The 15,246-nt window shown below is 50.4% G+C and overlaps 1 protein-coding gene across 2 annotated transcripts; it reads left to right on the top strand.

The window, feature by feature from the left end:
- Positions 1–6,331: 6,331 nt before the first annotated feature.
- LOC119305649 (glycogen synthase kinase-3 alpha-like) lies at positions 6,332–7,430 on the top strand. Of its 2 annotated transcripts, none has more exons than XM_037582145.1 (2): positions 6,332–6,529; positions 6,681–7,430. In XM_037582145.1, exon 2 carries the CDS (start codon positions 6,712–6,714, stop codon positions 7,111–7,113), a length of 402 nt encoding a protein of 133 aa, XP_037438042.1. In that variant the 5' UTR covers positions 6,332–6,529; positions 6,681–6,711; the 3' UTR covers positions 7,114–7,430. The 2 variants fall into 2 exon arrangements, with proteins under 2 accessions (XP_037438042.1, XP_037438090.1); XM_037582193.1 differs by having other exon boundaries at positions 6,686–7,430.
- Positions 7,431–15,246: the final 7,816 nt, after the last annotated feature.

Here is a 15,246-nt window from a genome sequence, read left to right on the forward strand (position 1 = left end):
TGCATCTCTGTTGTTCAGAATCTCTGATAATGGAGCGTTGCTGACGACTGTAATGGAGTGATCAGAGAAGTAATGTGCAACCTTCTTCGTGTTCATATAAATCCCATAAACAAGCTTCTGATAATGTGGATATCTTTGCTTTGATGGAGTCAAAACTTCAGAGACATAGTATACTGGGCGCTGAACTTTGTAGGCTTTTCCTTCTTCTTCCCGCTCGACCGTAAGTATTGTACTGACAACTTGTCCAGTGGCTGCAATGTAAAGCAGTAAAGGCTATTTGCTGATTGGAGCAGCAAGCACCGGCTGGGTGGAAAGCAGGGCTTTGAGCTCTGCAAATGCTGCATCAGCCTCAGGAGTCCACCCGAACTTATCTGACTTCTTCACCAGTCGATAAAGAGGTAGTGCCTTTTCACCGAGGCGAGAAATGAATCGACTTAGGGTGGACAAACAACCAGTAAGCTTCTGGACATCATGCACACGCACATGGCGTTTCATCCGGAGTATGGAACCCACTTTCTCTGGGTTAGCGTCGATCCCTCGTTCGGAAACGAGAAAACCGAGTAATTTTCCGCCTGGAAATCCAAACGTGCACATTGATGGATTGAGCTTGATATCATACCTTCTGAGGTTGGCAAAGGTTCCAGCAAGGTCAGCCAATAGGTCGGAACTTTTACGTGACTTGACCACAATGTCATCCATGTATGCTTCCACATTCCGACTGATCTGAGTGAGCAAGCACTTCTGAATCATCCGCATGAATGTGGCTCCAGCGTTCTTCAAACCGAATGGCATATTGACATAACAGAAGCACCCAAATGGGGTGATGAAAGCTATTTTTATCTCATCGGGTCCATACAGACGGATCTGATGATACCCGGAATAAGCATCCAAAAAGGACAAATGCTCACACCCCGCAGTCGAGTCGACTATTTGGTCGATGTGAGGGAGAGGAAAGTGATATTTCGGATAGGCCCGACTGATATGTTTGAAGTCGATGCACATGCGAAGTGAGTCGACCTTCTTTGGGACCATGACAACATTAGCTAACCACTCGGAGTGGTAAATCTCTCGGATAAACTCAGCTGCCAGAAGCCGAGCCACTTCTTCATCGATTGTCTTCCTCTTCTGTACGGCGGACCGTCGAAGATGTTCTTTGACTGGTTTCACCATTGGGTCGACTCGCAAACGATGCTCAGCCAGTCCCCTGGGAACACCTGGCATGTCAGAAGGTTTCCATGCAAAGATGTCCCAATTCTCACGGAGGAACTGGATGAGCGCTTCTTCCTATTTGGAGTCGAGTGTTGTTGAAATGTGAGTCGGAGCAGCATTGGGATCCGTTGGATGAATATGAATCGGCTTCGTTTCACCAGATGACTGGAATGCTGAATCTGTGGCAGGCTTCTTAGCACGCAACAAATCACTCGGATCTGCATTTTTTTGATACTCCTACAACTCCACTACTGCCATTTGTGCATCGGCAATCTTTGAGCCCTTCTGGAAGCACTCTTCTGCCTTCTTTCGACTGCCAGTGATAGTGATCACCCCTTTAGGACCAGGCATCTTCAATTTGAGGTACACGTAACATGGTCGAGCCATAAAACATGCATAAGCTGGCATGCCTAAAATAGCATGATAGGCACTTTGGAAATCCACAACTTCAAATGTCAACTTTTCCTTGCGATAATTCTTGGAATCACCGAAAACTACATCAAGGGCGATCTGACCGAGTGACGCAGGAATAACTCCATGGAAACTCATATTACTTTCACTGAGTCTGGACATCGGAATGCCCATTCCTTTCAACGTCTCTGCATATAGTATATTCAGACCACTGCCACCATCCATCAAAACCTTAGTCAATCGAGTGCCTTTGACTACTGGGTCGACCACCAGCGCTTGCCTCCCAGGGGTGGCTATGTGCGTTGGGTGATCGGACTGGTCGAATGTAATGGCAGTCTGAGACCACTTCAAATAACTGGGTGTCACTGGAGCGACCATGTTCACTTCTCTGTTGATGACTTTCAGTCGACTCTTACTCTCAACATCAGGAAAATCATTAGAGTAGAATTGACGTGGGGGTAACCATCATCATCTTCCTCCTCATCCTCAACTTTGTCCGCTTCCTTCTTCTTTTCCTTGGGTTGTTTCTCTCGGAATTGCTGGATTAGGAGTCAACATTGTTGAGTGATATGCTTCGGGTAAATGAAATTACCCTCTTCATCTTTTTTGGTGTGAATGTGGCATGGTAAATCTAGCACATCATTTCCATCTTGATCTTTTACTTTCTTGCGGTTCCACGGCCCTTTGGGTTTCCCTTTGAACTTTCCTTGAGTCACGGCTAAGGCTTCACCAGGAGCAGCTGGCTCGGCTTTGTGCTTCTGCTTCCGACTGGAGTTCCCTCCTCCGGTTTCGTGGGCGACTGTTTTGTGCTTGCCATTCCGGAGTCGGTCTTCTTGTTCACCATTGGCGTATTTGGTGGCAATCTCCATCATCCGAGTTAGAGTCATATCTCCTCTCCGACCGAATTTCAGGTTCAACTCCCGATACTTAACGCCTTCTTTGAAGGCACAAATTGCCTAGTGATCCGACACATTCTCCACCGTGTGGTGCAACGTGATCCATCTCTGGATATAATCTCTCAAAGTTTCATTCGGTTTCTGAACACAACACTGCAATTCTATCAGCCCTGCTGGCCGTTTGCAAGTACCTTCAAATGTTTTGACAAATACTCGGGCAAGATCTTCCCAAGTATAAATACTACTAGGTGCTAACTGATTCAGCCACGCTCTAGACGAGCCCTCCAACATCAAAGGAAGGTGCTTCATGGCCACTTCATCATTGCCACCACCAATCTGTACAGCCACTCGATAATCCTCAAGCCAAGTGTCAGGCTTGGACTCGCCAGTGAACTTACTGACTCCAATCGCCAACCAGAAGTTGGGAGGAATCACCGCAGCCCTGATGGCTCTGCTGAAGCACTCTGGACCTGAGACATGTACCCTGCTGCTGGTTGGGAAATCTCTGTCGTGACCTTCTCTATGAGCTCTGTTTCTGTCGACCAGACCCTGAACGAGAATAGATCTCGCATCAAACCCCGGCTCCCTGGGGTCGACTGGAATCCTTCGCCCACCACTGTGAGGATGTCTGTCGTCATGCTGCCGAGGCATGTATGACTCACTCCTTGGGAGAGGCGTGGGCACTCGACGACGATCATCGTGATCGAGTCAGTGATCATAGTGCTCGCGGTTTCTGTACTGATCTCGCCGGTCCCCACGTCCTTCACGCCTCAGGGGCGATCTCGGGCTGTGAGCCGACTGGACTGTGTCTGCAACTACGGGCCTGCTATGGATCCTATTCCGCGACTGAGATACTGTTGTATTCTGCTCTCCCACCGCACGGAGCAAAGCTCGGATCTGCACCAAACCTCGACCAGCTTCTGACTGGGAAGGTTGGATTGACTCCGCTATTCGGGCCACAGCTGCGATATTCTGGATCGGAGTTCAGTATACCTGAGTCGGAGGCGGAAAAAGTTGGCGTCGACTGGACTCGGGGATACGCTGCCGAGCACGCTCGTCAAGTGCGCGCTGGAGGTTCTCCAGTCAAGTGCGCTCATCCAAGTTGGCCAGACGCGCCTCCTCCAAGGCCTGGGCCTCAGGGGTTTCTCCAACGATAGGAGTGTGAAGCGCATCCATGTTCCGGTGGCGAAGTTCTTCCCTTTGCTGCGAAGAGAGGGGTTTGGGGAGGTACGCTTCGTGAACACGCGACGGATCACCGTCCCCATCGCCTCCGTCTTCACGGGTGAAGCCAGGAGGACTGTGTGGTCCATTGACCATCAAAACTTCTGCCGCGGGGTCGCTGCTGTCGCACTCGGATGCAGTCTCTACGGAGCCAGTTGAACGCGCCGTAGAGAGTTTCATCAGGCTCAATTGCCGCGACTTGGGGGGTGGCCGACTGGCGAACCACCGCATGCCTCACCCACCGCAGAAGCCTCGATCGACCGGAACTTGCTCCGGCGGGCTGCGGGGAGGGAGGTCAGCACAGGAGCCGACCGATACTAAGTCGACGGCTGCCGTAGGAGGACGCGACGGACGCACACGCGAAAGTGTGTTGCCCCGCGGACGGGGAGCGCCTCGACGTTAAGTGGCACTTCTTGGAGCCAAGCGGAGTCATCGGCGACGAATACGAGCGCACCAAGATGGATCTCGCGGCCCTCGGACAAACCTCCGCCCGAAACCATGTTGATGGGGATCGGAAAAAATCGCAACTTCTCCAACAAGTCGCTAAGACACCTGCCCCACGGTGGGCGCCAACTGTCGTGGTTCTAAGTCTGACAGTAGAATGGGGGTAGGAGTGTAGAGGCAAGATCCTAGCTATGGAGGAGTTTTACACACGAGTTTTACGAGTTCAGGCCCTTCTCGGAGGAAGTAACAGCCCTACGTCTCGGAGCCCGGAGGCAGTCGACTGGATTATATGCGTGTGAATTACAGGGGGTGCCAACCCTTGTGCCTGTGGAGGGGGTGGCTTATATAGAGTGCGCCAGGACCCCAGCCAGCCCACGACACAGAGGGTTTAAGGTACATTGAAGAGAGAACATTACTGGAAATGCCCACATTAAAGTGTTGTGAATGCTAATTAAGCCTATGAGTAAATGCTCGACCGTTGCATATGCAGAGTGGCTTTAGCTCTTCTGCCTGTCGAGTGACTTCTGCGACGGTCGAGTGACATCGATTCTTCCGAGTGGAACGTTTCTGGTCGAGTGAATGATGATACTCTTTGGATGATCCTGGCTTTAGGGTGCTGTCCTAGGGGAGAATGTCTAGGTCAGGTCTATGACCCTACCCTAGGTACGTAGCTTCATCACCCCCCCCCTTGCCCAGTCTGAATTGGACAAGGGGAAGGGGGCGCCCCCTTCTTCCTTGTCTTCTCTCCTCTTTCCCTTCTTCTCCTTCTTGGACTAGGATAGGGGGAAACCTACTCCTACAAGGAGTAGGATTCCACCCCACTTGGCACGCCCAAAGGAAGAAAATGAGGTGAGGATGATAACAAGGAACCAAGATGCGGCGGCCAAGGAGAGGAGGTTGGAGGCCGAGGAGAGGAGGGTGGTGGCCGAGGAGAGGAAGGTGGCATTGTAGGAGAAGAAATTGGCCATGGAGGAGCGATCTAGATTGTTAGAATGTGAGAAGTACTTGATCTCCGGGGACACATCTACACTCGATGTGAAGCAAAAGGAGTACGTCAATCTTGCCCGTGAAGAAGTCTTGGTCCAAAAAAGAGCCATGGGCATGTGAGGTATGGGAGCTACCATGGGAGGCATGGGTGGCTTCGGAGCTACCATGGGAGGCATGGGAGCATCTACGGGAGGCATCGGTGGCATGGGGGGCATGGGTGGCTTCGGAGATACCATGGGCGGCATGGGAGGCATGTGTGGCTTCGGAGCTACCATGAGACGCATGGGTGGCTTCGGAGCTACCATGGGAGGCATGTGTTTTGGGTCTCTCATGGGAGGCATGGGAGCACCTCCGGGTGACATGGGTGGACACATGTCTTCCGGGGTGCCTCACATACCTTCGCATGATGCCGTTAGAGATCCTGTGAACACCTTTCGAGCTCCCCATGATGATGGGGTGCGCGACAATGAAGAGGAGGAGGAAGAATCGTCTTCGGATGAGGATGAAGAATCGGAGGAAGAGGAGGACGATGATGATGTGGCATGATTGTTGATGTGCCATTTGTTTGTGTGAACTTTTATGTGTCATGAACTTGGTTGGGTGATTTTGAACTTGGTTGGATGATGATGTGGCATGATTGTTGATTTGCTGTGCAATTGAACTATGTTATGCCTTTTATTTTGCATATTTGTTTAATGTTTGAAACATCATCACATTGTCAAAATGGACATGTAAAATCTTATTTGCAAGCGCCGGCTGCTCGCGCACGCTGTAAGTTAGCACGCCATATTTTGCAGCGGCCGCTGGAGTCAGCGTCCTGCCGCGCGTAAAAACTGCTATTTCCATGCTGTAAAAAGGTTTTAGTGCGCGTGGTTGCGCGCCTGCTGAAGATGCTCTTAGCGATGACTACAATTTAACCTAACACACATCGCCAACCACAGGAATGAGAAGAGGGACCTGACCTTTACTTGCAAAACCAAAACGGAGCTAGCATCGTGAGACGGAGGGGGGGCATGGAGGGAAGCGACAGGGAGGGAATTTAAATGCTTCTGTTCAAGGCAATAAAGAACATCATCACCTCTCCACCTCGACGCAGCTTAGCTGTCCGGCGCCCTCATTATATATCGCCACGGGAGCTGCACCACCACCCCTCAAATACTCAGGCACAGGGCAGGGGGCTCTCACTTGGTCCGTGTCCTTCACCCCGGCCGGCAGCGCTAGCTAGTACGTGCATGCAAGTGCCCTTCCAAGCGCGCGCCTCCAAACCACCCTATCTCCACCTCCACCTCCACACCCACATTAGTTTGGTTTCGCGTACACGTTCCGTGTCACTAGCTGGGTAGCTTCAACGTACTCCAAAGGTAATGTACCGCGCGGCAACGTCGGCTATTTAATTGCATCGATGGATCATTAGTATAGCTAGGTTGATGGAGGAGTATTCTGTTGATGTTGTTTTATGTTTGAGATCGAGCGAAAGCATGACATGAGCTATATTTGGTGTGCATTGTGCAGTGCAGCGGTGGTGTGCGGAGTTAGCTTGAAGATGAGCAGGAACAATGGCAAGGGGCCGAAGCTGGACCTGAGGCTGAGCTTCTCGCGGTCACGCGGCGGCGGCGGCGGCGGCGGCGGAGGGGGTCCATCGGCTGCGCCGCCGGGAGGCAGCAACTCGCCGAGGAGGATGTCTTCGTCGTCTTCTTCCTCGGCATCCCCGCCGAGCTCGTGCGTGTCGTCGGAGGGGAGCCCGGAGGCTGGCGGGGGCAGTGGTGGCTCGGCGATGATCCTCGCGGGCTGCCCCCGGTGCATGATGTACGTGATGCTGTCGCGGGAGGACCCCAAGTGCCCCAAGTGCCAGAGCACAGTGCTCCTCGACTTCAACGACGTGGGCGCCGACCACCGCAACCCAGGGTTCGGCTCCGGCAAGGTCGGCAAGGGCAAGCGCGGCTGAACCGACCGGCCGGGCTTCTTCGATCTAGATGCTTAGCCGTCGTGTCGTCGATCGCCTAGCTGCCGTCCTCTTTAGTTTCTCATCAATCGTGTGCGTGCGTGTTCGTTGGTGTTGGTGTGTGCGTGCGTGCGAGTTGGGTCAAGAAGAAAGGAATTATTCCGTAGACCCGTCCCTTCCATGGACTAGCTAGTGGGACGCCGGGGTGCCCATGGAACGGGTCTAGGTAATAATTTCATCTGTTGTGTGAGTCGTGACTGCGTGCGTTTGTAGTACGGGGCAGTACTGGCAAGGATTAAGATTTTGTCTCTGAGGTTTTATAGAAGGCAGTAATGCGCTTGTCTCGCCCCGTCCTTTGGCGCCAGGCACAGCCGTGAAGCTTGACGCGGCCGGGGCATAAATACGCTGCAGTGACGCATTTCATTTCATACGGACGAACGACCGACGTCGAGCTATAGCTCTGGCTAGCTATGTCAGATAGGCAGCTCATTCATTCTCGTTTAACTCGCGCACATGTCCTACGTACGCCGCATCGATCGAACATACGTACGCACGTACGTACGTACGCCTGCATGCATAATAACCTTTTCTGAATATATACTGTATGTATGGTTTTTGCATGATAAATTGTAGTACTAGTACTCCTACTCAGAACATGCAAAGATCATCATGAGATTAACATGAATGAAGACTCGGGCAGTCAAATCAAAGTTGAGAAAAGTCTTGTTTTCTCGAGACCATGCATGAACTAATAAAGCTCAGACAACTTTTCCTGCAAAATAAGTTTGCATGTTGCACGGTTCAGACTTCAGACCACACACCACACCAGAGAGAAAGAAGCAAGGGAAGAGGCAGGCACGCATGGGAAGATGCTGGGTGGTTAGAGTCATTCAAAGGGGAGACTATTGCGGATTAACTCGCTTTTAAACCCAGAATGAATGCACGAGTAATTGGAGACAGTTGTGCAATAACAAAGAGGGGCATCGATCGTGTCAGGGCGCCGATGCATCAAACCACACAGTCGATGCCAACCTTGTCGCTTCAATGCGTTGTTGCTGAAATGCAAGGAAGGCCAATTGATTCCTCACACAGCCAGCCACTAAATGTGCCCTCATTTCCACTTCGTCTCAGCCTGCCCGGCTGTCTGGTACGCTAGCTTTCCACTGTACTCGCTACGCTCTACTGTGCGTACGTGCCTCTTCTGGACACAGAATCAAGGCACGCTGCGGCCGCTCCATCCCCTTGCACAGTCGCCGGCTTAATGCCGTCGAGAAATAAACAGTGCAACAGCCGCAGCAGCAAGAAGATTATGAAAATTACTGGCAGCAGCACAGTGTGCATGCGCCCCAACATAAATTAAGGCAGGCTCGATGGCCTCCCTTCTGAAAAGGACCTGTCCAACAGTGACCTCCGGAGAAGACGCTTGTCGATATCAAGTTAGCTGGCCACTTTTAGGCAGACGCGCGCAGGCAGGCAGAGGTGTTATGGTGGGCATTCAGCTGATGGTATCCCGGTCCGTGCAAAGCTAGCGCCGATCGAGTACATGTGTGCATGGTCGTGCATGCAGAGTAGTAAACCGCGGCAATGCATGCATGGCCATACATATCCATCCTTGTCAGGCAAATTAAACGGATCGACCAATCAATCGACCAACCACTCGATTTCGGAACCCCTCCGAGCTAAAAGACCAGCTCATAATCAACCCCGATCATCGCAATTGAAGGCCATATAGTGCCTAGAGAGAAGATACGTACGGAGTACTAAAAACTAATAAGTGCCCATGAATATGAGTTGTTGCTTCTTGGCCAGGGTCACAGCTCCGACTGAGCTGTTCTTCTTTCTATGCAAAGATGCAGCGAATCATGCGTCCAAAATGTTTTGGTCATCAGATGCTCAATCGATCAAGTACTCCGTTTGATGCTCGGTGCCGCCATCTAGGAGTACTTCAACCATGAATGGAGATTGGTAGGAATCATAAGTTCACTTTTGTGCCTAGATGGGGGTAGTAAACTAACTACTCCATTATACAAAGTGAGAAGGGCTGGTTGATCGGCATGAGAAATGATTTCATGGCATGTAGTATATATGCATGCACGGCACAAGAAACTTATTAAGGATGGTGCAGAAATTAAGCAGTGGGGGTGCTACCACAACTCAAAAGAACTGTCGTAGCTGGTACGCCAGTGTCAACAGCCTAGCTTGCAGATTTGTTGTGCAAATCGTATACCTAGCTATTACGAGGTCAATGGTCCATACGCATTTGATATAGCCAGCTAGCTGTACTACAAAGTACGTACTAGTACGTGGATCACTACTGGCAGACCGATCTCTGCCCGCCTGTTTTTATTTTTACTTTCATGAAATACAGCAAAAGCTTGGCCTTTTCGTTAATTGAGCAAGGAGTAAAAAGTATGTACAAGGCCGAAGCCAAAAAGAAGCAAACGTACTATTCTCCCGGAATGATCACCCCTAAGTGTTTCCCTCTGGCAATACACCACAATCTAACCTCTCTCTTGGTATTGCCAAATACCATCATAGGCAAGGACGCAAAATTTGGCATGCATTTCATGTAGCCAGCTAGCTGTACTACAAAGTACGTACTAGTACGTGGATCTCTACAGGCAGACCGATTTCGGCTTGCTTGTCCAATGCTTAAAACTTTGTGAAGCAAAAGTGTCGTGCGTACGACGATCTATCGGACCGGTAATGGCCCCTTTGCGATTTGACTGTGGCATGTGGGGATACACTCGTGCAAAGAGCAGAATCAACAGACCACACAAGTGTTCACCCAGGTTCGAACCGCCGTGAGGCGTAAAATCCTACCCCTGCTTTGTATATTGGATGTGTTTGAGCTAAGTACAAGGAGCTTAGCTTGCCGGTAAGGTGCGCGGGAAGTGCGGCTACGCATGTAAATGAGCAATGTGTCGACCTTTGCAGATCATGCCAGTAGATAATCTTACTTCTCGAGATAGCAACTCCCCCATGTGACAATTCTGATGATAATCGTGAAGCAGATGATCCTGAGGCAGAAAACTTGGCCATGAACATCTATTCACAACAACATCCTGTAGCAAGGACAAACTGTTCGAAGGAGAAGAAGAGGCGAGGTGAGCGCGGACCTACTTTGGGGCATGGTTTAGAGAGTATTATAGCAAGGACCGGATCTACGATGAAGGTTGGCTTCATGGAGGGAGCAAACATGCCTATTAACCCTCTCCAAGCAGCAAAACTAGTTCGAAGGTTGGTTTTGAAGTCAAAAATCATTTGCCATTAAAAACCAAGTGGAAGGAGTAGAGTGCAGAAGGGAATAAGCATATGCTTCCTGAAGCATAAAATTCATTAAAGGTCAGCCATCAAATGAATCTCTTTTGCATTTGTGCCATACCACATCTTTTTAACTTCGCACCCTAAATGTTGTAACATGCATGTGTGTATAATGTCTGCAACTAATGGTTGAGTTTCCAAACAACGCTCCATTGCCCAAGGGAGTTTCTGACCCCGAGCAAGCAGTCGCATCCCCACCCAGCCGCCGCCGCTGTTCCCGTTGCAGTCCCGCCGCCGCCGTGCCCTAGCAACCTCGTTTCCCACTGCGACCGTTCGCCTGAGCTCCGATGGAGAAGCGGCACGGTGATAAATCGCAGCCCACAGGAACCATCCGATATAGTTGAACGACATGTATGTTTCTAGTCGAAACCCTAGCAATTAGGATTAGTCGATTTAATGGGCGATTTAACTGTTGTTCATTGAGTTGCTTCAGTTTTCAAACAATACTGACATTTATTTAGGATTGGGCTCGTGATAGTGGAAGCTAGTGTGAAAAAATGAAAACCCTAGAAATTAGGATCCGTTCATAGGAGCCCATATTAGATTCTGTGGTAATTTCGATCCTCATAATCGCTTTCATTTTTACAATTTTGATTTGCAAATTTCGTCTTTGATTGATTGCTAGCTCTACCTGGATGGAAGAGTTTTGCGTCGGAGACGAGCAGTTGCTGGCCAAGTGCAATGAAATATGCTCCTGGTTTTCGGGCGTGGATTCGCTCGAGTTGCACTTGCTGGGCCTGACTTTGGAAGTGACACCGGATGAACTGAAGCAGATGGTTCCTGAAGGCAAGGGGGCAATCACATTGGAGATTATCCTCTGGGCAATGGCAGAGGTGATGGAGCCGTCGGATCCTCGACAGCGAGCTCGCTGGTACGAGTACCGCTCCCACCTCTCATCGTCGAATCCAGAGCCGGAAGGGCCGGAGAATTTGCGTATTTGTCAGGACCCCGATTCCAAGTCACATCAATCTAGCCGGTAACACCTCATATCTCTTTGCGGCCTCACACACGGTATTCCCACGGGTGTCGCCTTACCATGGGCCGGGACCGTTTGCGCCTTTTGGCTCACGTATATGATAGTGTCGCTAGCATCCATATGACAGGTAACCCGGGCCGACATGGCTAGTCGTGAACCCAAAGCGGCACTAACCTATGGGGACAGGCATACATGAATCACATCGAGCATGTCGGTCAGCAGCGTGTGAATCCGGGCTGTAGCACTGGGCTAACAGGACTCCGGGAACCCGGGCTGTAGCAGGCTAGGCAGGACTCCGAATGTCACTGCGTGACATTTCCCCGAAGGGATAGACACAGGAACGAAGTGAAACACATGCCGGCCAGTCAAGTGTCTTGAGCAGTAGTGCTGGGCTAGCAGGACTCCGGTTAACCGGGCTGTAGCGGACTACTATGGCTCATGGAAGCACTAGACTACATTTCCCCATAAGAGAGGCTGCCAAGAATAAACAACTAGATTGTCGGATCCCACACATCAAGCATTTCAATCATACACACAATATGCTCGTTATGTGTAAATATAACATGGCATCACAACATAACTCTACAACTTGAGTATTTATTCATTAGGCTCCGAGGAGCGAGACATTACAAACATGGGTCTCATGACCCAACAATCATAGAATACAAATCAAAGCACATGCGGAAGCTTAACATGTCTGAGTACAGACATCTACAAATGAAAAAGGCTAAGAAGCCTGACTATCTACCAGATCCTGCTGAGGGCTCAAGATAGTAGCTGAGGTATCAAGCTAAACGTCGAAGTCCATGCGGAACTATTAGCAAGACTGAAGTCTCTCTCTGCAAAACAGAAATTAAGCAAACGTGAGTACAAAAGTACTCAGCAAGACTTACATCAGAACTAACTACATATGCATCGGTATCAATAAGGGGGGGGGAGGGTGGAGTTTAACTGCAGCAAGCCAGCTTTGACTCAGTGGCTAACCTGAACTATGACTGCAAGCAACTCTTTTGAGGTGGCGCACACGAGTCCACATATTCACCATATCAATACACCACTATGGATCCGCTCCCGTCTTCCCACGAGGACGCCATCCATAGCACTCACGCTTATCTTGCGCATTTTAGAGTATCCACTTTCACTTGTCTATGAACTGTTATAGGCAACCCAGAAGTCCTTTACCGCGGACGCGGCTATTCGAATAGATCATTTATAACCCTGCAGGGGTGTACTTGGTCACACATGTTTCCACCACTTAGCGTGTGCACACGACATGTGCTCGGCAGACTTCAAGCGAAAGCCGGCGTGGGTGTAGACCACGACCTGACTAACTGCACAAGTCTCTAGTCCAGGTTTATCGCCTATTCGGGTTCCATCCGCAAGGAAATCCGGCCGGGGTGTCCTCAACGGCCCCAAATGATGTGTACAGGGTCCCGAGACGCCAAACGGGCGCCCGACATACTCGACCACAGTGTATCTACCGCATCATAGCCCACCCGTAGGGTCAGAGCTACGCACGGCCGCCAACACATAACCTACAAACACCAGAAACTAGTTGCAACTCCTAGACAGAGGACGAGAGGGGTCAATAAGTCGAGCGGGGTCATATTTCAGGGCCCAATGTGTGGTAGTAGTTGTTTCATGGATCACAAACATAGAACTCAGTTCCTGAGGACGGTTTCAGTGAAACAACCCACCATGTACTCCTAATGGCCTCTCACCGCTACCTTTATCAAATCGTGTTCACACACTTAGCTCACACACAGTAGGACATGTTCACACACCTCCGATTCATCCCCGATGAACCAGACCTGACACGACTCTATGCAATAGCAGGCATGACAAACAAGCATGAATGAGTAGGCACATCAGGGCTCAAACAACTCCCACTCGTGCTAGTGGGTTTCATCTATTTACTGTGGCAATGACAGGTAATGCAGAGGATAAGGGGGTTCAACTACCGCAGCAAGTAACAGATAAATCGTTGTTGTCCTAATGCAGTAAAAGAGAGCAGGAGCGAGAGAGTGGGATTGTATCGGAATGAGCAAGGGGGTTTTGCTTGCCTGTCACTTCTGAAGATAGTAATAGCTCTTCATCGGTGTCATCAAACTCATCGTCGGAACCACGTTTACTGAGAGGGGACAATACCGGCAAACAAGGAGGAAACACAATCAATGCAATGCAACAATATGAGGCATGCTCATGACATGGCAGAATGAGTGTGTTTTGGCTAATGCAACTTAGAATAGATTGGTTTGAGTTCATTTGAATCAAGGATTCAAACGCAAACCCAAAATAAGAGGTCACATTAGTGCATTATCTTGTTTCACCCAAAAATTAAGGTTGAAGTGTTCTAACATGCATGAAAATAGCATAAATAGATAGATTGGATTTTTCTGATAATTTTTCATATATAAATTATTTCATTTGGAGTTATAGATTAATTTCTATGATTTTTAGAAGTTTAGGCCTTTTTCTGGATTTTATAATTATTTATAATTAACTAATTCCAGAAAATGCATTACTGCGTCAGCAGCATGTCAGGATGACGTCAGTGAGTCAACGGGTCAGCCCAGGTCAAACCTGGCCCATGGGTCCCACACGTCATTGACTCAGTTAACTAACATGTTTAAGAAATAAAAACCTAATCTAAAGATTAACAAGGCTGGGCCCACTGGCAGTGACTTGGGTGGTGGTTAGTGGCTAGACTAATCTGACCACGTTGGCGGGTTAGCGTCGGTGATGATCGGAGCACGGCAGTGTTGGCCGTCTGGCCAGCTCCTGCGCCGGGAGGACGCGCGGCTAGGTGCGTTGGGAATCTGGCATTGCGGCGCGCCGTCTGGTGGTGGTGGGAGGTGTTGGGGTGGTGTGCAGAGGCGGCGGCGGCATCGTCGGTGGCGACCGAAGCTCGGTCAGGTGCGGCGACGGCTCTAGAGCGGGTGCTCGGCAGGGTTAGCATGCCAGAAGTGGCCCGCGGTTCCTATCAGGGCTAATGGGCACCTAGGCGTGACCAAATGGTCACCGAAGGCTGCTGACGATGAGCAAGTGCGGCGGCGACCTACGGGCATCGGTAGAACGATGATTACGGCGAGAAAAACACAACGGGGTTAGGGGTAATCGACGGCGGAGCTCACATCGAGTCGGATGAGACAGACGGCGAGCTCGGGGAGGCAGAGTCGGCAGCGAATCGACGCGTGCGGCTTCCGGACACCGAGGAGGAAGAAAATGAAGCAGCCGGCGATGCAGGCCCTCCCAGCGCTCGAGGCTAGGGTGGGGCGAAGCGGCGGACGATGGTGGAGCTTGCAGATGAGGTGGGGAGGCGAGGGGAGCACGGTGGGCACGGTGGCAGCAAGCGGCAGCGATGGCAACGCTCAGTTGCGCGCGAGAGAGAGGGTTAGAGGAGGGGGCGAGAGCAGAGAGTAATGGGGAGAGGCAGAGAGGGGTCCAGGGCGGCGACAAGGGAAGGATCGGGGCTCCCAGGTGGAAGCAGGATGTGGCCGAAGCTGCACGCACGCACGCCATGCCTCTCCTCTGCCTACTGGCTGAAGGAAGAAGACGGGCATGCCCCTGTGGGCTGGGCCCACAGTGTTGGGCCTGGTGGGCTGAGCCAGGTGAGCACTCTCTCTCTCTCTCTCTGTGTGTTTCCTATTTGTTTCCTCTTTTCTAATTTTTGCAGTTTGTTTTTGATTTAGTTTTAACACCAAATCAATTTTAAACTTCATGAAAATAATTGTGTGAACTAAATGGACTTATCCAAAGCCACGCAACAATTTTCAGAATTATTGAACATATATTTATTATATAATAAATATAGATCCAATTCAAATATTTATTGG

Source organism: Triticum dicoccoides, chromosome 1A, assembly GCF_002162155.2.
Source record: "Triticum dicoccoides isolate Atlit2015 ecotype Zavitan chromosome 1A, WEW_v2.0, whole genome shotgun sequence".
In the NCBI taxonomy this organism is placed as follows: Eukaryota; Viridiplantae; Streptophyta; class Magnoliopsida; order Poales; family Poaceae; genus Triticum; species Triticum dicoccoides.

Bases quoted from the DNA above. Each gene is read 5' to 3' on its own strand.
- LOC119305649 (XM_037582145.1), top strand. From the start codon at position 6,712: ATGAGCAGGAACAATGGCAAGGGGCCGAAGCTGGACCTGAGGCTGAGC.